The sequence below is a fragment of the Wolffia australiana genome, chromosome 4 (genome assembly GCF_029677425.1).
Source record: "Wolffia australiana isolate 7733 chromosome 4, ASM2967742v1".
Lineage (NCBI taxonomy): Eukaryota > Viridiplantae > Streptophyta > Magnoliopsida > Alismatales > Araceae > Wolffia > Wolffia australiana.
In genome coordinates this window covers 16,973,413-16,995,675 of record NC_135838.1, presented here as the reverse complement: position 1 = coordinate 16,995,675, position 22,263 = coordinate 16,973,413, and the positions used below count along the sequence as shown (strand labels likewise).

The window sequence follows — 22,263 nt, the reverse complement described above, 5'->3', positions numbered from 1 at the left end:
AAAATGGAAAATGGGAGATTAGATAAATTGCCAGTTATGTTTGTACATGGTCTTTTTATTTGTTATTGCATACAGAGTTTGGGCAAAACACGGTGAATCAAATAATATCTCTGGAGGTATCATGGGACATCATATAATGAATAATGAAATTCGTTTGTAAACTAATCTAAAAATATTATTCTGTATATTCGTATTTACGACACACTGAATTTCAAAAATAAGGTAAATGTGTCGAGAATTAGCGCTCAAATGTTCAGGTTGACTAGAATTTATTAAATTATTGAAAGGTATCCATGTCTAATCGTATTTGTTATTTTGTGCTCTTAAATTCAAGACCCCCAAATTGGTCATCTATTTTTTATCTGTCCATACTAAAGTGCAAAATCATTTAAAGTTAAGCTGAAATCTGATGACTTCAGAATTTCCCAAAAGAAAACAATTTGTGTGGTGATATTATATATTACGGGTAATTTGAATGATATATATAGAGAGAGAGGTATATGCGTAAAGAGACAGAGAGAGGTAGTGTTTGGTGTTTGATATTTGTCTGATATCTGATATAAAACAACCGATATCCGATATCATGATAAAATTTGGGCAGATATTTGATGAAGGCAAATTAAGTGCTTAATTTTTGTGTCATTATAGTTTTAATCTGATAAAAAATAGAAAACTCGCTCAAACGTATATTAGAAGCAAGGTAGTCTCTACCTGAACTGGCCTTTAGATATGAATTCAATAACTGACTTTATGGTTAAGGATGGGTAATAACAGGAATAAAGATGATGAATGCAGTAGAAGATAAGTAATTAGTAGGTGGGGAGTAGTATCTAATGGATTAGATAATTTAAGATAATATTCAACAATAATGAATAGTAATTGACACGAGAGAGAACTATAGAAAGAGAGAAAATAAGATATTACTTATTTCATTTTGTACGCACTAGATATAGGAAATAAGTAAAAGACTTGAAATGGATTAATTATATTATAGGTATAGATGATGTTAATGTAGGTTGTGGAAGAAGTGTAGTAGATTAGTGCAGTAGATAGAATAATAAAATACGATTAAAAGTATATAGAGATGCTGATAACGGATATTACTATGCTGAGAGAGAGAGAGAGACATAAGAGAGAGAGGGACACAGAGAGACAGAAGATAGAGAGAGAAAGAGGGGCAAAAAGAGAGACAAGAGAGAGAGAGCATGAGAAATGGACATAGGAGAGAGAGAAAAAGGAGATACAGAAGTTAGAGAGGGACACGAGAGCTATATGAGAGAGAGAGAGAGTCATAGAGAGATACAGAAAAAGGGAGAGATATACAAGAAAGAGAGAGTACGAGAGAGAGACATAAGTGAGAGAGAGACACACACACAAGAAAGAGAGAGTATGAGAGAGACACAGAAGTGAGAGAGGGGGTCACAGGAAGAGACGCTAGAAAGATAAAGTCTGAGAAAGAGACAGAAGTGAGACAGAGGGACACAGAGAGAGACATGAGAGAGAGAGACATAAGAGAGAGGGACAGACACAAAAGAGAGAGAGACACACAAGAGAGGGAGGGACAGATAAAGAGAGACATAAGAGAGACTGAGATAGAGGGACAGAGAGAGAGAGACATAAGATAGAGAGCGACATAGAGTCATAAGAGAGAGAGAGACAGAAGAGAGGGACACAGAGAGACATAAGAGAGAGAGAGAGACAGAGAGAGAGACTAAAGGTAGAGAGGGACACAGAGAGAGACATAAGAGAGAGAGGGACACAAAGAGAGACATAAGAGAGAGACATAAGTAGGGGTTGGGAATTCAGACAGATTGTTCGAATTTTATCGGGCATTCGAACGAACAAATCCCAACACCGATCTGTCCACTTCAGATCCGATACAAACACGATCCGTGCCTGTCCGGATCGGATTGTTCTAACAAAATGGCTATTCGGATCAAATGTTCTAATACGATCCGATTCGAACACGTTGTTCAAATTGGATCGGAATAAATGTTCGAATCCAGCAGTCGCCAGCGGCGGCCAGCTCCGTCCAGCTGCGCCCAATGGCCGCCAGCACCGCCCAGCGACCGGCCAGCGGCCGTTAGCGGCGAGCACCGGCCAACGGCGCCCAGCGGCCGCCAACGCAGGCCAGCGGCCGCCAGCTACGGCTAGTGGCCGCCAGCATTGCCCAACGACCCCCAGCCCCGGCCAGCGACGGCCGGCCAGCAGACGCCAGCGACCGCCAGCCGGCCAATGACCGCCAACGGCACCAGCGGGCGCCGACCAATGACCCCTAGCGGCTGCCAGTGGAAGCCAGCGGCTGCCAGTGGAAGCCACTGGCTGCCAGAGAGACAGTTGCTGGCGGTTGCTGGCCATTTGTTCGAATTTGTTCAAACAAGGTCGAACGAATGGCAATCGAACACGAACGAACCAAATTGTTCGTTCGAAAGTTTCGATCGAACACGAACAAAGGGTCTGTTCGATCGAGAGATTCGAACAGATTGTTCGAATTGTCATTTGTTCGTTCGAATCTTTCGATCAAGATTCAAACGACCTGATCCAATCCGATCCGATCCCCCATGCCTAGACATAAGAGAGAGACATAAGAGATAGGGACAAAAGAGGGAGAGAGACATAAGAGATAGGGGCAGAAGAGAGAGAGAGAGACATAAGAGAGAAAGGGACAGAGAGAGAGACAAAGGAGAGAGGGACATAGGGAGGGACAAAAGAGAGAAAGAGATAAGAGAGAGGGACAGAGAGAGAGACATAAGAGAGAGGGACACATGGAGAGAGAGGAACAGAGAGAGACAGAAGAGAGGGACACGGTGAGATAGAAGAGAGAGAGAGGAAGAGAGAATGAGAGGGACACAGAGAGAGAGAGACAAAAGAGGGAGAGAGAGAGAGAAACACACAGAGAGAGAGAGAGAGAAAGATAGAGAGGGAGAGAGAGAGAGAGAGAGAGAGAGAGAGAGAGAGAGAGAGAGAGAGAGAGAGAGAGAGAGAGAGAGAGAGAGAGAGAGAGAGAGAGAGAGAGAGAGAGAGAGAGAGAGAGAGAGAGAGAGAGAGAGAGAGAGAGAGAGAGAGAGAGAGAGAGAGAGAGAGAGAGAGAGAGAGAGAGAGAGAGAGAGAGAGAGAGAGAGAGAGAGAGGGTAATAGAGAGAGACAGAAGAGAGAGAGAGATAGAAACTGAGGGACACAGAGAGACAGAAGAGAGAGAGGGACAGAGAGAGAGGGTCAGAGAGAGAGACAGAAGAGAGTGGCAGAGGAAGAGTGAAAGAGAGGCACAGAGAGAGACAAAAAATGTGTGTGAGAGAGAGAGCGACACACAGAAAGAGAGAGAAAGAGAGAGAAAGAGAGAGAAAGAGGAGTCAGCCCCGCGTGATTCCACCCAGTACATAAGCACTGGCCATCGGCCACTCCCAACTCTTCCCTCCCTCCTCCGACCTCGATGGCTTCCTCCCCAAGAAACCCGCCCAATTCTTCCTCCTCCGCCGCCGACGACGACGACGACGACGACGACGTCTCCAAGCTCCCCCCTCTCCTCCAGCGCCTCCCCCACGGATTCGGCGCCGACCCCGACGACGACGACGGCTTCGACTTCGCCGACGACGACTCCCTCCTCGTCAACCGCGATCGCCCCTCGCCCTTCGCCGAAGCCCTTCGCGCGAGCCCGAAACAGCGCTTCGACGGAGCCTATGCCACGTTCTTGCGTCGATCCACGCCCCGATCGGGCCAGGCGGGGCCGGCGGACTGGGATTCCGGGACAGTCGTCAGACGGGTCGATTCTAATCATCCCTCTTTGAGCCGGGCGGTGGAAATTATGAGACAGGGCGAGAAGAATCACGCCCCTGATCATCGCCCGAGACAGGGGCGGAAGATGTCTGTGAGCTCGGTTGCTGAAAGCATCACCCGGGAAGACCCCACCACGAAATACGAACTGCTGCATGAGCTTGGTACCGTTTCGAATCCCATTTGTGTTTTTCCATCGTTGGAATTTGGGTTTTGTTCTTGGTTCTTGTCTGGACGGCTGGAGTTGTTCAATTTTTATTTTTTCGTATTTTTTTTTCATTGTGGCCGTAGCAATGGTTCTCTTTTTTAATTTTTTGGAGTTTTTTCTCGTTTTGGCAGGGAAAGGCTCGTATGGAGCCGTATACAAGGCCAGAGACATCAAAACTTCAGAATTAGTTGCTATCAAAGTTATCTCGTTGACCGAAGGGGCAAGTACTCCTAGCACATTTCTTATTATTTCTTGTTCTCAGCTTTTTCCTTCTGTAGGCTTTGAGAAATTTATTCTCTGATGCTATTCTATTGTGTGAGTAGTGTTGGCAGAACTTTATGCATATAACATCACAGTTTTGTTTTTGTTTTGTTTCTGTGAGAGTCATAGGAAATGTGTGTGCGAAACAATTCCCCTGGGAAGTCTTCTTAAATATAAATTTGATTAATCCAAGTCTTCAAAAAAAATATTGATTATCCAAAGTCCCACAAACAATGATCATCTATCTTAAAGGTCAAGCTCTCACGCAAAAGATGTAAGGATATTGACTTTTTGCAAGATCGGGTCATTAGGATCGGGTCTTCAAAGGCAATGTATTGTTTCCATGCTCCTGTCGAAAGTGATGAATTAAGGTTGGAAAATTGGGTTTATAGGATTAACATTTCATCTTACAGATTGATTCTGTGTGAAAATATAGTATATCTTGCTTTGGCTTAAGCATGCTTTTTGTGGCTTGCGGTTTGAATCTGAATATTTAAATTAAAATGGTTGAGAGTATGCGATTCGGTAATTAATTCTGACAAGCACCCTTTATCTGGTCAATTGAATTCTGATTAATATCATCAGTTATTTTTCTACTTTCTTCAAGAGCCTTGTTTGATAATTTTCTGTCTTTAAAAATTTCCGGCAAGGAGGATTAGTAGAAGAAATAATGTTGCTTAATAATGTATTTCTACTCGCTGCTTTTGAGTTTTAGTTGGTGTTTCTTTGGTTTTCTTTAAAAATAAAAGAGCGTCTTTTTGGTTGTGACTGAAACAAAGAAACACAATTCCCGACGTGTGGGAAATTGGGCTGTTTGGTGTCTTCGAGATGTGAAAAACCTGATCTCAGACTTGGTCTGTTCTTTTGGTTGAAGTTTGATCTCATCGAGTTGTTATTTTATCAAGCTCTTATTGGTGTCTTCAGTCGTGAAATATGATCATATTTCAGTCGTGACGTATGATGTTTGTGACTTAACTATTTTGAGAAAATGGCTGAACGTTTTTTTTTTTTGAAAGATGAAATGGCTGAACGTTGAACCCATAAATGAATCCAAGAAACTATAGAATGTTTGTGCATGCCAGGAGGATTTTTATGTTTGTTTGTAGAATGTTATTTTATTGAGTGAATACGGATGACCTTTAAAAGAGCTGCCACTCCTGACTGGCAGTGGAAGGGGCATGTTATTTGTATGAAAATAAGAATAGGCTTGGGATACATTCTGAAAAATTCTTTGGAATCTTAAGCAGGGTTCAGTTCTCATATTTGAGCTAAATTGAGAAGAGTTTGCATCAAAACGTATGTTCTGTAAGAAGGAACGACTTTTCTTTGATCGCAAAATATTCAGTTATACTGCGATCGTCACAGCATGAAACAAAAAATCTGTTAATTTGATAGATCTTTCTGGAAACACTGAAAAATACCTTACTTCCAATAGGTATTTCCCCAACGTTTGGTGTCATTGTCTTCTTATTTCATCGAGCTCTCTGCGTTCATTATTGATGGGCGCATGGACCCTACAATAAATGTTGTTTGATGACTTCATGACGGAGGCCACATGTTGAAACGAATTAATTTCATCTCTCATATTTATATATTCTTGTTGGAGCACAGGCTTACTATATGTATTTGTGACCAGGAAGAAGGTTATGAGGAAATTCGAGGTGAAATTGAAATGTTGCAACAATGTAGTCACCCAAACGTTGTCCGTTACCTTGGAAGCTATCAAGGAGAAGAATACCTCTGGGTACAAACACTTCTGTTTCAAATGATTTCATCTGGCCTAAGTATCTCCTTTGTTATTTTTCAAGTCTCTGGTTAGCTTTGGTTTGTTTATTGGCTTAATAAGGAAACATTTGATACAGAAGGCAATTTTGTTGGCTTTCACTAAAGGGTTTTATCTCACGATAAATTGTTGATACTTATTGTGTTTGTTGACTCAGCATTTAGTCAGTATTAATTGGTAATGATGAAAACAATTTTCCTGATGTGGATGAAAAAAAATTAAGGAAGATCACCCAAAATCAGTGAACGTCCGATGTGATAAATAGATATGATCATAAAGTAAACGAGGCCTAAAGGGCCACCGCACCCTCTGGTCATGGCCCTTTAAACCATGAAGAGGCAAGACTTGCACTGCTTGTAGTACACAGTCCAGAGATGTCTCTTTTCTGTTGAATGGGCTTCTTTCTCTTTCTCTCTTATATCTTGTTGAACTCCAAGCTAGGATTTGGAGGAAGGAGGAGAATGATATACCTTAGTTGGAGAATGTACACAAGGGGGTATATATACCCTAGGGGAGAGAGAGAGAGGAGAATATGAGAGTGATATAAGATAGAGGGCCTAGTGGGCTTATAGAACACGACCCACTAGGAGAGACCTCTCACTAACAGCCCCCCGCAAGCGAGGTATGGATGTCGTCCATGCCAAGCTTGGAGGTAGCACGAACAAGGAGAGGATTCGATAATCCCTTCGTGAGAACATCGGCCGCCTGGTCGGAGGACGGCACAAAAGACAAGTCGAACAAGCCCTTGTCCATCCGCTCCTTGAAGAAGTAGCGGTTGATCTCCATGTGCTTGATTCGGCCCGTCTGGCCCGGATTTTGAGCCAAGGCAATAGCCGACTTGTTGTCACAATAGAAGTGGATCGGACGGGTGTACTCGACGCGAAGTTCGCGGAGCACCCCGTGAATCCACTGAGCCTCAGAGGCCCCATCCGCAAGAGCCCGGTATTCCGCCTCTGCACTCGAACGGGAGACACGATCCTGCTTGCTGCTTTTCCAGCTCACAAGACCCCCGAAGGCGAAGATACACAGGCCGGTGGTAGACCGGTAGTCCACAATCGAGCCTGCATAGTCAGCGTCTGTATATACCTTCACAGTCGGCTCTGAGCTCCGGGGGAAGAGTAAACCCTTCCCGGGACAGCCCTTCAGGTACGCGAGCACCCGGTGAGCTGCCTGGCGATGAATCTCATGGGGAGCATGCATGAACTGACTGAGAAGGCTAACTGCATAGCTGATGTCGGGACGCGTGTGGGTCAAATAGAGGAGTTTCCCCACCAACTGCTGATATTGATGAGTGCTGACCGGCGGAGAGTCACCCCCTTCGCCCAACTTGACATTGGGATCGATGGGAGTCTTCACAGGAGCACAGTCGGTCATACCCGTCAAAGTCAGCAAGTCCACCGTGTATTTCTGCTGGCTGATGAAGATACCGCGAGCCGAGTAGGCCACCTCAAGCCCCAAGAAGTACCGGAGCTGACCAAGGGCCTTGATCTCGAACTCGCGAGCAAGGGAGTGGCTGAGGCGTGAAGCTTCAGCAGTGTCCGACCCAGTGATCAGGATGTCGTCCACATAAACGACCAGGATAGCAACCCCGGCCGGGCCGTGACGGAAGAAGAGAGTGGCTTCCCCATTGCTCTGGGTGTACCCCTCGGCGCGCATGACGGAGTTGAAGCGGCCGAACCACATCCGCGGCGATTGCTTCAGTCCATACAAGGACTTCCGCAGGCGGCAGACGGTCCCCGGGGGCCCGAGGGGGTAGCCCGGAGGATGATGCATGTAGACCTCCTCGGTAAGATCACCATGAAGGAAGGCGTTCTTAACGTCGAACTGGCGGATCAACCACCCATGATGAGCGGCCAGCGCCAAGAGGAGGCGGACGGTGTCCATCTTCGCGACCGGAGAGAACGTCTCGAAATAGTCAACCCCATAGGACTGAGTGAAGCCACGAGCCACGAGCCGTGACTTGCGGCGTTCCAGGGAGCCATCGGCGTTGTGCTTGGGGGTGTGAACCCACTTGCACGAGACAGCCGTCTTCCCGGGCGGTAGAGGAACCACATCCCACGTGTGGTTTTTGAGCAAGGCGCGCATCTCCTCGTCCATCGCCGCTTTCCAATGAGGACAAGCGATAGCATCGGCTAAGCGGCGTGGAACAAAAACGGAGTCGATGCGGGTCAAAAACAGGCGGTAGGGAGTACTCAACCTGGCGAAGGAGCGATAGTGAGATAGGGGGTAAAGGGAAGTGCGGGTGCACTGGCGGACCCCTTTACGCAAAGCGATAGGCAAGTCAATCGAGTCATCGTCATCAGGAGAAGAGGAGGGAGGCTCGGAAGGAGCTGGCGGAGGAGAGGAAGGCAAGAAATCAGCAGACTGGGAGGGAGCGGAAGCAATAGGCGAAGAGTCGGATGAAGAGGATAATGGAGTAGGAGCGATGGGTGAGGAAGAGAGGTCGACCGGAAGCGTCGAGGAGGTAGCAGGAGATGGAGGAGTAGAAGAGGAGGGTGAAATAGATGAGGAATGAGGAGAGACGACTGTGGGAGGAAAGGGAGCAGCGGGCTCCAGTACCGGATCCGGCTCCAAGGGGGGAGCCGGGGAAGATGAGGGAGAGAAGAAGGGTTGAAATTCGGAGAAGGTGACATTGGCGGAGACGAAAAAACGACGGGAGGAGGGATGAAAACATTTATACCCTTTCTGGAGCGAAGAGTAGCCAACAAAGACGCATTTGAGCGCCCGGGCATCCAGCTTCGACAAGGAGGGCGTCGTGTCGTGAACATATGCCGTGCAGCCGAAGACGCGGGGAAGAAGGTGAGTGCGAAGCTGCGCGGCGGGAAAGGCAGCCGACAACCGGTCAATCGGAGGGCTGAACTGGAGGGTCGGGGTGGGCAGCCGGTTGATAAGATGAGTACTCGTCAGGACGGCTTCCCCCCAATAAGTCCACGGGACGTGATAGTCCAGCAGGAGAGTGCGGGCAGTCGACGTGACATACCCAATACGCCGCTCGGCAAGGCCATTCTGCTCGGGCGTCGCCACGCAAGACGTCTCGTGGAGGATCCCATGGGCGGTGAAATAAGAGGTCAACTCATGGTTGACATAGTCCCGCGCGTTGTCGGACCGGAACCGCTGAATAGTCCGGCCAAACTGAGTCCGAAGCATGGTGCAGAAGGCTTGGACAGTCGAGGAGACGGCACTCTTGGACGGCAACAAGTAGGTCCACGTGTAGCGGGTGGCCTCATCAACGAAGATCAAGAACCACCGGTGTCCCTTCAGGCTGGCCTGCCGCGACGGGCCCCACACATCTCTATGAATGCGATATAAGGGAATATCACTATGAGAAGTCGACGGAGGAAAGGAAGCCCGGCGATGTTTCGCCAGTTTGCACGCATCACAAACAACGGAAGACAGGTCCAAGCCAGTACACAACGTCGGAAAAAGTCTTTTCAAAACATGGAATGACGGATGCCCGAGCCGCTGGTGAGTGAGTAGAAGCCGCTGCCGACGCTGGTCCTCGATCGTCAACAAGCACCGCTGTACCGGAGTCCCCGACCGCCCCCCATCGTCCAACAGCAGCAGGCCATCCGACCGCCTAATTCGCAAAGTCTTCCCCACCTTGTCAGTCAAAAAGATCCCATCAGGCTGAATGTGGAACGAACAGTGGACCGCATCGACGAGGCGCTGCGGTGACATAAGCAAAGTCTGAAGGGACGGAACATGGAGGACGTTGTGAAGGATACCAAGGCCATCCACATGGATCGACCCGATACCAGTCACGCGAAGTCGTCCCCCACCCGCGGTGTGGACAGCTCGACCTCCAAGATGCCGCTCGTAGGACACGAACCGGTGGTTGAACGGGGTCATATGCTCAGTGGCCCCGGTATCTAGCACCCAGGTGGTATCCGAGACGACTGGAGCTTGGAGGGCCGAGTGTCCACAATACCACTGATCTGACTTGGGGAGGAAGAACGCACCGAAGTCACTGAAGTGAGCCACGGTAGGCTGCGGAGGAGGCGCGGTCTATAGGGCAGCCAGCTGGGCACTGATACGGGCAAGCTCGGCAGTCAGCTGGTCAGTAGTCATGGCTGGATGGCTGGAGGTAGAGGGCGACGGGGCCGGTGCTTGGGCAAGATGAGCTCTGGCTTTGCGGGACCGGCGAGAAGACGATGCAGGAGCTGATGACGACGAGGGGGCTGGCTCCTGATCCCGGGTACTGTCCAAGAATTTCTTGATGCACCGGGCCTCAAGATGGTTCGGTTTGCCGCAATAGGAGCAAACCACCGGTGTCCGGGGGCCCGAAGAAGGCTTGGGCAGCAGGGGAGGTTGCTCCGTAGGGCGGGACAGGAGAGCAGCACTCTCGCCGGGAGACTCGGCAGGCAGATCCAGCAGCGAACGTTGACGGCGAAGACTGCTTTCAACCTCCGTCAACTCCTTAACCAGACCATCAAAGTCCGGGAGAGGAGTCTGGGAGTGAAGGGCCCGGCGCCGGACATCAGCATATTCCGGATTCAGCTTGTCGAGGAATGACATGTAACGAAGTTTGAGAGCATGGCGGCGGTCGACGCAATTCGGATCCCCCACCGGCATGTAGTAATCCACCTTGCGCCACAAGGCTTGGTGGGCAAGACTTTAATCCATGATGGACATGGTGCCATGTCGGAGTGCACTTGCCCGCTCGGCCAAAGTAAAGATCTTCCAATCATCAGCATCGTGCCCGCAGTAGCGACGGGCGTGCTCCCAAATCTCCCGAGGTGTCGTCAGGTGGAGGAACTTGTCGTAGACCTCTTGGGAGAGAGTGTGAGTCAGGAGCCACGAGTGGACGAAATACTGCTCGGCACTCCAGGCTGGGAAGTGCGGATCCGTGACGGGAAGAGGCTGGCAAGTGCGGATCCGTGACGGGAAGAGGCTGGCAAGTGAGATGTTTCTGGAGCAGATGGCCGCGCAGAGTGTACTCGACGAACTTCAGCCACGACATCAAGTTCGAAGCACTGAGGCGGCAATTGTCCGGAGCCGGAGGTAGGGGGACGCCAATTTTCGGCGACGGGAGCTCCTTGGCAAAATCGGCCGCGGTGAAGTCAGTTTGGGTCGGAGCCGGGGCGTTGGAGGCAGAAGGATCACTGCCCATGCTGGAGGCAGTCGACATGACGGAAGACGGGCGGAGCAGATCCCTCAGACAGCAGGCGAGTGGAGCGAAGGCGCGGCTTGCGGGCGACGCACTGCGCGCGGGCAGCGCGCTGCTGGCGGGCGGAGCGAATGCGCTGCCGGCGGGCGGCGCACTGCTTGCGGGCGGCGCGAATGCGCTGCCTGCGGGCGGCGCGCTGCTGGCGAGCGGCGCGAACGCGCTGTTTGCGGGCGGTGCGCTGCTGGCGAGCGGCGCGGATGAAGACAGGGCGGCCCCCCCCTCCAGAAAAATGGAAGGAAGAAAGGGAGGGAGGTCGATCAAGAGCCAAGATTGGGAATGAGAAATAGGGATTGAGGAAGGCCCGCACAAAGGCTTAGGGCTAGAGAGGAGGACCAGGCAGCTCTGATACCATGTTGAACTCCAAGCTAGGATTTGGAGGAAGGAGGAGAATGATATACCTTAGTTGGAGAATGTACACAAGGGGGTATATATACCCTAGGGGAGAGAGAGAGAGGAGAATATGAGAGTGATATAAGATAGAGGGCCTAGTGGGCTTATAGAACATGACCCACTAGGAGAGACCTCTCACTAACATATCTCTTTGTAATAGTCCAGAGATGTCTTTGGGGAGTCCACCGAGTTTTTCGGGTGGTCACCCCTTTTCGTAGTTCAAAAAAAAAAATAAAAAAATCTCTTTGTAATAGTCCATTACGAGGGTTGAAGCCTATTTCAATTCTGGATTTCGCATCCTTTCATTTATAACCTCGTTCCTATACATCCATATTGCCTAGCGCACAGGTAAGGGTCAACCATGCTTCCTTGGGTACTGCCCCGCATAGAATCCCAGAAAGTTTCCTCTGAGGAGACATCCACCCCCATTCGGCTGGAGCCCATATTACTCAAGCACTAGAGCATTGAAAGAATAGATGGTTTAGGAATATCTGGATGAAAATCTCAGAAAATCGCGAATTGTTCAGATAGAAAATAATTGGTTTGTTTAAACTTGGTAAGTAAATGTCATGCTGCAGCCCCTGATAACCCTTGAGTTGCTCTAAATTATAGAAAGTATTGAATTCAACTTTCACTTGGTACTGTGGTCTCCTTTACTTCTGAATAAGAAAAGAACCATTCATTGTCAAACCCTCCATGCAGAATTATTTTTCTCTATATATTGAGGAACGTTCCAGTCTATGGCAGCAATGTTGAAGACAATTAAATGTGTAAGATTTTCAGGGACTTCTGAAAAGATCAAAAAAAATCTGGGAGATAGACTTAGAGGGTGTTTCTATAGATTGAACACAATAATTCCTAGACTGGAGTACTGGAGGGGGGTTCTGTGCTTGTTTTTGTCTGCTGCATTTTGTAGAAGCCCAAGCAACATCATGAGTAACTTCTTGCCTCATAAACCGCTGATTGGTTTCCGCTTCATTCTTTTGTGTTCCCTTAGTAGGCCTCCAGGAACATCTTATAATCTCTGGAAAACCTTTCCCGATCCATTATCCACTTGGAGTAAAACTGTCAGTTGGACCCCTTGAATTTCATAAGATCTAAGATGGTGTCGGACGATCTCTTAAACGGTTGATCTCATTGAGGTTCTTGTTTTGTTAAGTGAGACATTTTTTGCTCATTCCACTTCGCTATTCACTCTGTCTACCCCTTCCCTATTTTTTTGGCATATCATTCATTAATGAGAGGATTTAAATTGTTTCATCTCGTTTGTATTAAGGTCTACACAAACGATAATATTTTCTGTCACTTGGATATATTTTCTTTCAAGTTTATTTTTTTTCTCTGTTTCTTGGATAGCCTGGCGGTTGCATTTGTAATGGCATGTTATATCTTTCATCATAAAAGTCTTTTACCTTAATCTTAACTTTAATTGCCCCCTTGATTCATTTTGGGCAGATAGTAATGGAGTACTGCGGTGGTGGAAGTGTCGCTGACCTCATGAACATTACTGAAGAACCTTTAGATGAGGGTCAAATAGCTTATATTTGTCGGGAAGCTTTGAAGGTGCAAAAGCATCGGCCTGCTGAATAATAATTATTCTTCCCAGTTTCCGTTCTTTAATGCTAATTCTGCAATTGAGAGTTTAGTAACAATGTTGTTGTATATTTTGATAAAATTCGCACTCATGTTTGCCGATGCTCTGAGCTTCAACTTTTTATTGATACTCGCAGCTTGACGTTGCAGGGCCTATCATACTTGCACTCTATTTTTAAAGTTCACAGGGACATCAAAGGAGGAAATATTTTACTCACTGAGCAAGGAGAGGTCAAGTTAGGTAAAATCTGTATTTTGTTTCATTTTCTTTGCATAATTTTTGATGGAAAATATTACATAAATGATGTTAACGACATGCGCATGGAGCTCACACTTGTACTTTGCGATTGAGGAAATATTGCAGTTTCCATATTTCCTGTTGACTCCTTTCTTCCTGTTAAGGGCACAAGTGTCATTTGACTCTCTTTACATTTGTATATAACTAAACCTAACACAATGGAACGATATGCCTTTCTGTTACGTTCTTTCTTCCACACTGTCATATAGTTTATTCTTGCATATAATTTGAAGATACTTTATTGTTTGTTCTTAATTTTTTTATGATTGCAATGTTGAACAGGTGATTTTGGAGTGGCTGCTCAACTTACGCGGACAATGTCTAAACGCAACACGGTATTTCCTAGTTGAAATCTCTCTTCTAATTAAAATCACTCTTGCAATGGTCCATGTTTTAAATCTCAGGAGGTTCATCTTATATTATTGAAAAGGATGAGTTCATATCTTTCTTATCTCTACTTGTGATCATGTTTAGTGTGATATTCCAGACATCTGGTTAACGTTTAGCCAGTGCATCCCTAATAATTCGGCATTCTTGTGAATGTATAACAGTGGAATTCATCATAACAAATATTTTTTTGGGCAAGGTGGCATGTTATTCAGTCTAAGACCTTTAAGCAGGGGAAATGAAAGAGACGCGCCAATGATGTTCCCTGGAGCATGTTCTCCACATGCCAGAATTGTGAATCCAGAAGGCGATAGAAAGGAAGGAATGTAGAGAGAGGAAGGGAAATGGATAGGTAACAATTAAAGATGAAAATAATTCTCACTGGATGATTCTGCCTGCCAAATTGAATCTTGACGAATTTAGTCCGGAAGCCGGAATTTTAACTGGTCTTGGGCAGCATGGTGCTGGGCTGACAGAAGGACATCGACTTGTTTAGCATAAGAACAACCCAGTATCATATCAAATACAAATTTACTCCTGTTTTTCCCCCAGTCAATAGTGGATTTTCCAAAGAGGGAAATAGAGAGGCAGGGTGAGCCAGAGGAGTGGAGGAGGGAAGAGAAGTTTAAAATAGCGGAGCAAAGTAGAGAATCAAGGGAGAATAGCACTGCCGAAAGTGATGTGACCCTGAGGAGTCTCAGAGAGAGGGATGCTAGGTCTCAGTGGAGGGGATTGAGTGAGAGAGGCTTAAAGATACTTTTGATTGTGGAGGTTGTGCCTTATAAATGCTTGCGGTACTCTTCTCTAATTGAACTGATGGGTCTTGCCCCATCGCACATACCCCTCACTGTGTTGCATCAGAATACCATGCAGTCGGTAGGGCATGTGTGAAGCCTAATTGTAAAACTACAGTACAGGGAAAAAACTCAGTCCCCACTTTATTATCAAGTTTTATGCATGAACGTGAATGAAAATAGCTATTCTACTGGTTTTACTTGGGTTTCTTTCCTTGCTCCCAGTGTGGGTTCCTCTTGTAACCCTGCCTTCTCTCTCTTAAGTCAACATGATATCAGAGCAGGTTAGAGGAAGAGAGAGAAGAGAGGAAGAGAATTGGAGGCACGCCACCACTGCCGTTACGGCAAAGAGGGCCGGAGAAGAGCCAGACATTGTTGTCATGCCCGACAGATGTTCAACATAATGCAGATATGGGCATGGGCTGTGAACTTGCCACACGCATGAAATGTTTGCTGAAATGCACCCTAGGACACACCACAGCAAAATGGTGCGACCGCCAGAGAAGCATGGTCTAAGCAGACAGTCAAGAATGACGTAAAAAGCATGAACACATCCATGTCTATCATTTGTTCGAGAAAATGATTGGGATCAGCACGAGTTAGGGTGTCTGTAAAAAGATGGCGCACTCCATTTTTTACAAAAAATGCATGGGGATACCAAGACACACAGTTGGACTGCAGAAACGGGAAAACGTCGCAGAGGTCCGATGAAATGTGCAGGTGCACAGGCACCTCATGGGCGAACAATTGATAGAGAGGTGCAACTAATTGTTTGATGAAATGTGCAGGATCACCCTGACCAACACAGAGACACTGCAGGTGTACCAAAGCCAGTGTGGGTTGACCGTTTCCAACATGGCAGCGCTATCCCCGAATGGTGATTTATGCATTGCCATTAAATGGTGGCCACGAAGGCGGTTCCAGTATTATGGAGGCTGAACAGGCCGATCAAAGATGCACTTACGGTGTTTAAGGTGTCATTGACATGCATGATGAAATGGTGGGGTGCTTTGCTCAAGGTAGCGGTGTCAATTGCTGCATTTAAGGTGGCACGGAAGACACTAAGCTGGTGGCCGGGTGACTGCTCGTTACGTGCAAGACGGTAGCACAAAGCAGAGACAACCCAAGTCACCAGCCCCGAGCTTCCCTAGGTAGATTTTCCTGCAGGGACCATTAGCTTGGGTCCATTCTGCAACTTCTTGGTGCAGCCCAGTTCAGAACTGGGTTGAGGTCTGGGAAGAGATTCAGGATATTTGGGAGGACACTGAAAAAAACCAGGACAAGCCACGAGGAAGACCTAGGAAAACATGAAGACCGAGAAAGGCAGAGAAATGACCTGGGAGACTCATAAGTCCAGTTTATGAAGTGGCTCAAAACATTAATATCGAAAGTCAGAATTCATGATTTGAAACACTGGATATCGTAAATGTATACTTGTGATATCTTATTTCGTTTTCAATATTCCTTATCAGAATTTTTGTCAATTAAAGTGACTGGTGAGATGAATATGCATGCATAATAGTGTTATTAAAAGTTTCACACTGCCAAAATGATGAATCGAGCTATATTGTTATCGGCATAGTCTTAATAATTGTGGAAACTGCTTTCTTGCAGCTAATTGGGACTCCACATTGGATGGCCCCGGAAGTTATTCAGGAAAGCCGCTATGATGGAAAGGTAGCCTTTTCAGTTTTGTTTTGGTAATTTTTATGTGCTTTGGAATGAATTATATGTGTTGTGCCTTGTGAGGACTCTGTGCTATCTCACTTTGTGTACATCATTTGGTTCCATTCTTTTTTTCGTAGACTCTTCAGTTGTTTTTAATAGTGCTAGGAATTTCTCAAAGAATCTGATGGGTAGTGAGATACCGGATGAAAGATTGTCCCAAGAATAGAGAACGGAAAAAGACTTGGAGGAATAGATGTAGACCGGAAAAAAAGCAGGGAGCAGGATAAACTCTGTGAGATGAATTTCTCAAATGAATCTTTGCTTCCCTCCAAGGAGAAAGGCCAAACTATTTAAAAGGAAAAACTTATTTTCAAGTGAATTACTTGAATTACTTGAGATACGGTCATATTGTATCATAATCTGTATCTTATGGGTATAATGCCATTATTTATTCAGGACCTCAACTCTTTCAGTATTTGACAGTGGGAGTTGTGGGATGTCAAATAATGGTTGGTTTCAGATGTGTTAGAGCCTGAAAGTTTTTTTTTTAAAGAAAAAGGGGGAAGATCACCGGAGATCCTGGTCTCATATGAATTTAATAGTCCTCTATTTTGCAGACGAAATTTTTTTTTTGTGAGGTAGACGGGGTGGAGTGTTGGAAGCGAGGGAGATTCTCATGAACGGGGTGTCCTAGTGATTATGTTGCCCTTTGTGTGCATTTATGATTGAGACAGGGTTCTTATTTCCTATTAACAAAGAATGAGACTGTTGGTTCATTAAGCTCCCCCTCCAGACTCAACTGCCACCTGTCCTGTTAGGGTTAGATGGGAGAATGAACTGAAAACCTTTGCAAATGAATATTTATTCAGCTGGTTAAATAACAGCTAACAAGGGTATGGGCCGAGGCCCACTTAAGTCATTTCTTCCCCTCGTGGGAAATAGGTGACTGAAAAGTTTACTCTTAATGGGCTATGTACATATAGTCCTTTGAAAGACGAAGAAAGAAATATGTGCCGCTTATGACTCGTGGCCCACTTGCACACAAAGCCAAAGAAATATGTGCCTTTGAAAGACGAAGAAAGTCGTTTGTTCTTCGAGTGTTCGTTCACTTGGGCAATTTGGAGCTCGCAGAAGCTCACCGGAGTGGACATGACATCCAATGAAGCATGCTGGGGATCGATCGGGGGAGGAGATTGCAGGGGATGCGTGGCATGGGCCAGGCTTCTTGACATCCTTTGTGCACTGTGTCTGCACTGCAATGAAGTTGTGTTCAAGGAAGGCTTGCCTCGTTGGGAAATGTCTTACACGATGTAGAGGGCTTCTCTCTTACTAGTTTTGAAGGAAGTAAAGGGTGGGAAAAGGAGAAGTTTGGTCAGCCATGTATTCATTGCTTATATAATATTAGTATCGGGTTGATCACTGTTTGCAGGTGATCTTCGGCCCTTTGCCAAAAAAAAAAGTCACATGGCCCACTGGCACAATATAGGCAATAGTAGAAAGAAAAGAAAGATATAAAGCACTCAAGAGGATGTAAACTAACAGAGACCATGTTATTTGATCCTTTGAGTTGTTTTATTGATCTATCTTATTTGCAAGGCAGGGGCTCCAGGAGCCGGGCATCCATCTTTCCCTCCTCTTTCTCCCAACTTTTTCCATTTCTTTGATCTCATCTATCTATGGTGATTTCCAACATTTATGTCAACGCCTGGACCAGGTGGTATTCTAGTTTATTTTGCAACTTTCAAAAAATGAGACTTAAATAATTACCTTGTTTGGTTTATCTTATATTATTTATGCACAGTTTTGTGTAAAATGATTCTATATAGCATAGGTTTTATCTCTTATTAAATCAGATGATAATTCTTTGATCTTAATGTGACTCGGCTGTGCATTCATTATCAGGAGCGTCAATCACATTTTCCCATGGTTATTTTATTTCTTCATTGTAGTTATTTTATTTTTCCTATAGGTAGTCATTAGTAAGTGCATTCTCTTTATTGCGGCAGAATGTAGTGCTGATATAGGAACCTTACTGCATACATCTCTGCAGAAGTTTCTTTTGATGGTCAAATTTCTTTTTAGGTTGACGTGTGGGCTCTTGGTGTATCTGCAATTGAAATGGCAGAGGTGATTTCCCATCCCACTTGAATCATTCGTTTTGTATCTGCAATGCACGATCTTAAATTGCTTCAGTTTCCTAATTCTTAAAAATTTTTTGGCTAATTTTATACTATTGTGACTGTCTTCATACATTGGAACTAACTTGGGTTTATTCTGTCTACTTCAGGGATTCCCTCCGCGGTCCAATGTTCACCCGATGAGAGTAAGTTAAATTCTTTTGTTTTGCTTTTACATAGATTTTGTGCCAGGGATTCATGCTTTTTAGAATATTATGATTTTCCATCTAAGGTCTAACTCTTGAAGGTAGTGGAATTGATGAATAATCAGGGCCCATTTTTGTTTGCAAGTCCAGATTGCCCTTTTCTTCCAAACTTCATTGAATTTTCTTTTACTTGATTTTTTCTAATTAGTAGCTTTGACCAGCAATTACTGTCCGCTGAAAGTTACTGATTGCTATGGTCACCAGTTCATATTTGATCTGGATTCCTCTATTTTTCAGCTAACATTTTTAAGTCAATTGCTATGAAGTTCAGGTGACATCCCACTTCTCCAAGCGCTGTGTCAAATTTCCTTAACTCTAGTGTTGTAGCAAGAGTAGGGGAGTACTGATAAAGTCCCAACTAGGACTTATCATATTTAGAAGAAACGCGAGGCCGGACATCATGTGATGCCGGACGTCGTCTCAACGGCGTCCGACCGTCACCGAGGGTAGGAACTCGGTGTCGTATCACTAACTAATCGGGTTACGTCCACGACGTCAACCGATGGATATGCGGAGAACAGAAATGCATGTATGACGATAACGAGGACGATGGTTCTACTATGGTACGTGCAATGCGCCGACAAGCTACGAGAGCCGATCCGGAGCGGGGACGGGGTCACCTAGCTAGGTTGAACCAGCCCTCCAAGTCGTCCGAGGCGGGTCGAGGGCGCGCACGCCGTCGAATGGGGGTAACTCCCACTGGAACGCTCACGCGCGTCGGGGCGTCCCGACTCGTACCGGGCAGGTAAGACGCTCGTCTTTGTTTCGTCGTTCTCTCAATCTGTCTCACTCACCTATCTAACCCGAGCGCGGTGGAGGCAATACGAAAGAATACTGAAGGAAATAAATGACGTAAAGAGGCGAGGGAAGCAGAGTACCTTCGTCGCGCTGGCGACGGGATCTTCGTACCAACTGGTTCCGGAGGAGGGAGTTGTCGGGGGCGCCGGAGGTTGACTGGTGCGGAGGGGCGGTTGCGCGCAGACGGCGCGGAGCGGTGCAGGGTGGCGTGGTCGACGGCGAGCAGTGCGGTGGGACGACGTCACGAGCACGGCGGCGATGTTGCCGCGGTCGGACGACGGCGGTCACGGCTAGCGCGACACGGAGCGACAGCTTGGTGAGCGGCGGCGCGCAGCGGCGGCGGCGGCGGCGCAGCGGCAGCGGTGCGGCAGGCGGCAGGCGGCGGCGGCGGCGCGCAGCGGCGGCACGCAGCGGCGGCGCGCGGCGGCGCGGCGCGCGGCGGCGCGCTGGCAGCGGGCGGCGGCGAAGCGCGCGGGCGGCAGCGCGATCGCGCGGCGGCGCGGCGGCGCTGGCGGCGGCGGCGCGCGGCGGCGGCGGCAGCGGCTTGGCAGCGGCGCGGGCGGCGCGGCGGCAGCGCTGGCGGCGGCGCAGCGGCGGCGGCGGCAGCGCGGCAGCGCGCGCGGCGCGCGGCGGGCGAGCGGCAGCGAAGCGCCAGCGGCGGCGCGTGGCGGCGCGGCGCGCTGGCGGCGGCAGCGGCGGCGCTCAACAGCCGGTGGCGCGGGCGGCGCGCAACGGCGGCGCGGCGCAGGGGCGGCGCAGCGGCGGCGGCGGCGGATCCCCTTCCTCCTTCCTCTCCCTTTCTCTTCTTCCTCTTTTTCTTCTTCTTCTTTCTCCTCTTCTTCTTCTTTCTTCTCTTCTTCTCCACGACCTGACCCTTCTTTCTCAAAATGCAGTTCTTCAAAAATTAGGTCAAGGTAAGGGAAGCGCCCACCTCTTCCCCTTATATATGGGTGAAGATGGCCCTTCCTTAAGTCCAATAACACAAAATAAAAGGGAGAGAAAATAAGCAAGAAAATAGGAAACGGGCTTGTCAGGCCCAACATAAAAAAAAGGGGGGGAAAGGGTTCCTCCTATGGGCCCTTCCCCCGCTACACGACAATACGAATAAAGGGAAAACTATAAGATAAAGTAACTGACTGTAACGGTGTGCTCCGGTGGTCGGCGTCCGCGTCATGCCGAGTAACGGAATGCGGGATCCCGTGTTGCTGCGGCGGCTCGTCGTGGTGGCTGGACTCGTCTCGGTGGCAAGCTGGGTAGTGCCGGCTCCTCGGGTGCTGAGTCGGGGAAGTCCTGCTGCTCCTCTGCTGCTGGCTCGACGACGTCCGGTGGTGACGCGCCATCATCATGTGCGAACTCGCACGTGAGAGTTTAAATTGGAACAAGTGGGAAAGGTGGCTGCTATAAATAAGGAGGATGCACACATCAGGCGTGCTGATTGTTCTCCAAGAAAGTCTGTTGGAGCTCTGGGGGAGATTCTTTCGGCTCAGGTCTCAGGGAGTAGCTGATTCGGCACTGTCTAGTTCCTCCAAGGATTTCGATCCGAATTCCCTGATTTCATCCTTGTTATCCTTCTCTTGTTCTTATATTTCTTATCTTGACTAGTTTTAAGCGAACACTCGACTTTTTGTACAATCCAGATCTTTGATCTGATTGATTACTCTTGGAATTTCTTGGTGCATTATTGGAGTTGTAACAATTACCTAAGTACAATCAAATGCAAGAGCAAGGATTAAAAAAATTATATACAATTTTATTTTGAAGGAGATATTCATGAAAGTCATATTAAGAATAGGGTAGAAAAAGTTGCCTGTGAGCAGAGAGGCATTGTTGTCTTTAGACATAGGACATTCAAAAATTGTTAACCTGAGGCTTGTTGATCTGTACCCTTGTTTATATGTATTCGTGTGGCCCAACTTAGAAGGGTCCATGCTGAATCTTTCTTTGCTTAATATGTCTGGCAGTCCCAGATAATCCCAGATAGACGGTATTCAGTATTATTGATCTGGGCCAGTATGTTGACCTTATCTTAGAGGGCAAGGAATTACAGTCCCACTTGGATACTGAGATGATGCCATATGGTCCAAATTTCAAGACCTGGAAGAGAGATGATGCTCAAATATATGTTTGTCTACTTGGTAGTATGGTTAATATATAGACTTATACTTTGCTGCACCTCATGACTTCAAAGCAGATATTAGACTACATCCGTGTAAATTGCTCCAAGAAGAATCAAGATTAGCAGATCTATGAGCCGGTGACAAAGACAGCTAAATCTTTGGAAAGGAATGATGACTTCTGCGGAGTATGACAGGAGCATGATCGCTACTGTTCGCTTGGGGACTCAGCATTGACAATGGTAAAACACCATGAAAGACAGACTGTAAAAATTCCTGATGGGGTTTAATCCTGAATATGAATATCTTAGAATCCAGATTCTGTACAGAGGCGACACCTGTCCTCTGCCTCGCATTGGGTAGGTATCCCCCTTATGCTCTCTTCTTGAAATATCATCCCTCTCCTGTTTGAACATTGATTTCGTAGTCTACTCAGATGGTTTCCTTGGAAATCTCTCTTTACATCTGGTCAAGAGTTAGAGACCAGCTCCAGATCGGATCCCCAGGGACCAGTGGGAGAATCTCCGTTTATAACATACCAGAATACGAATGGCTTCTTTGATTTCCCGTCTTCTTGTTTAGAGGCTAGTGGCACTTGCTGTCTCATTCCACATGTTCCACACATGCGTTATTCCTCAGCCTCATTAC

General features: G+C 47.1%; 1 protein-coding gene across 4 annotated transcripts in view; it reads left to right on the top strand.

Annotated features, from left to right (window-relative positions):
- The first annotated feature begins 3,368 nt into the window (after positions 1 to 3,368).
- Positions 3,369 to 22,263, top strand: part of SIK1 (Protein kinase superfamily protein) — a 32,973-nt gene continuing 14,078 nt past the window's right edge. Inside the window, exons 1-9 of one of the 4 annotated variants that reach the window (XM_078574018.1) lie at positions 3,369 to 3,935; positions 4,111 to 4,199; positions 5,877 to 5,984; positions 13,036 to 13,143; positions 13,324 to 13,414; positions 13,754 to 13,806; positions 16,267 to 16,329; positions 18,403 to 18,447; positions 18,608 to 18,643. In XM_078574018.1, coding sequence (XP_078430144.1) covers positions 3,431 to 3,935; positions 4,111 to 4,199; positions 5,877 to 5,984; positions 13,036 to 13,143; positions 13,324 to 13,414; positions 13,754 to 13,806; positions 16,267 to 16,329; positions 18,403 to 18,447; positions 18,608 to 18,643 — 1,098 coding nt within the window. In that variant the 5' untranslated portion in view covers positions 3,369 to 3,430. The remainder of the gene's footprint in view (positions 3,936 to 4,110; positions 4,200 to 5,876; positions 5,985 to 13,035; positions 13,144 to 13,323; positions 13,415 to 13,753; positions 13,807 to 16,266; positions 16,330 to 18,402; positions 18,448 to 18,607; positions 18,644 to 22,263) is intronic. The other 3 variants (XM_078574019.1, XM_078574015.1, XM_078574017.1) reach the window with 3 other exon arrangements.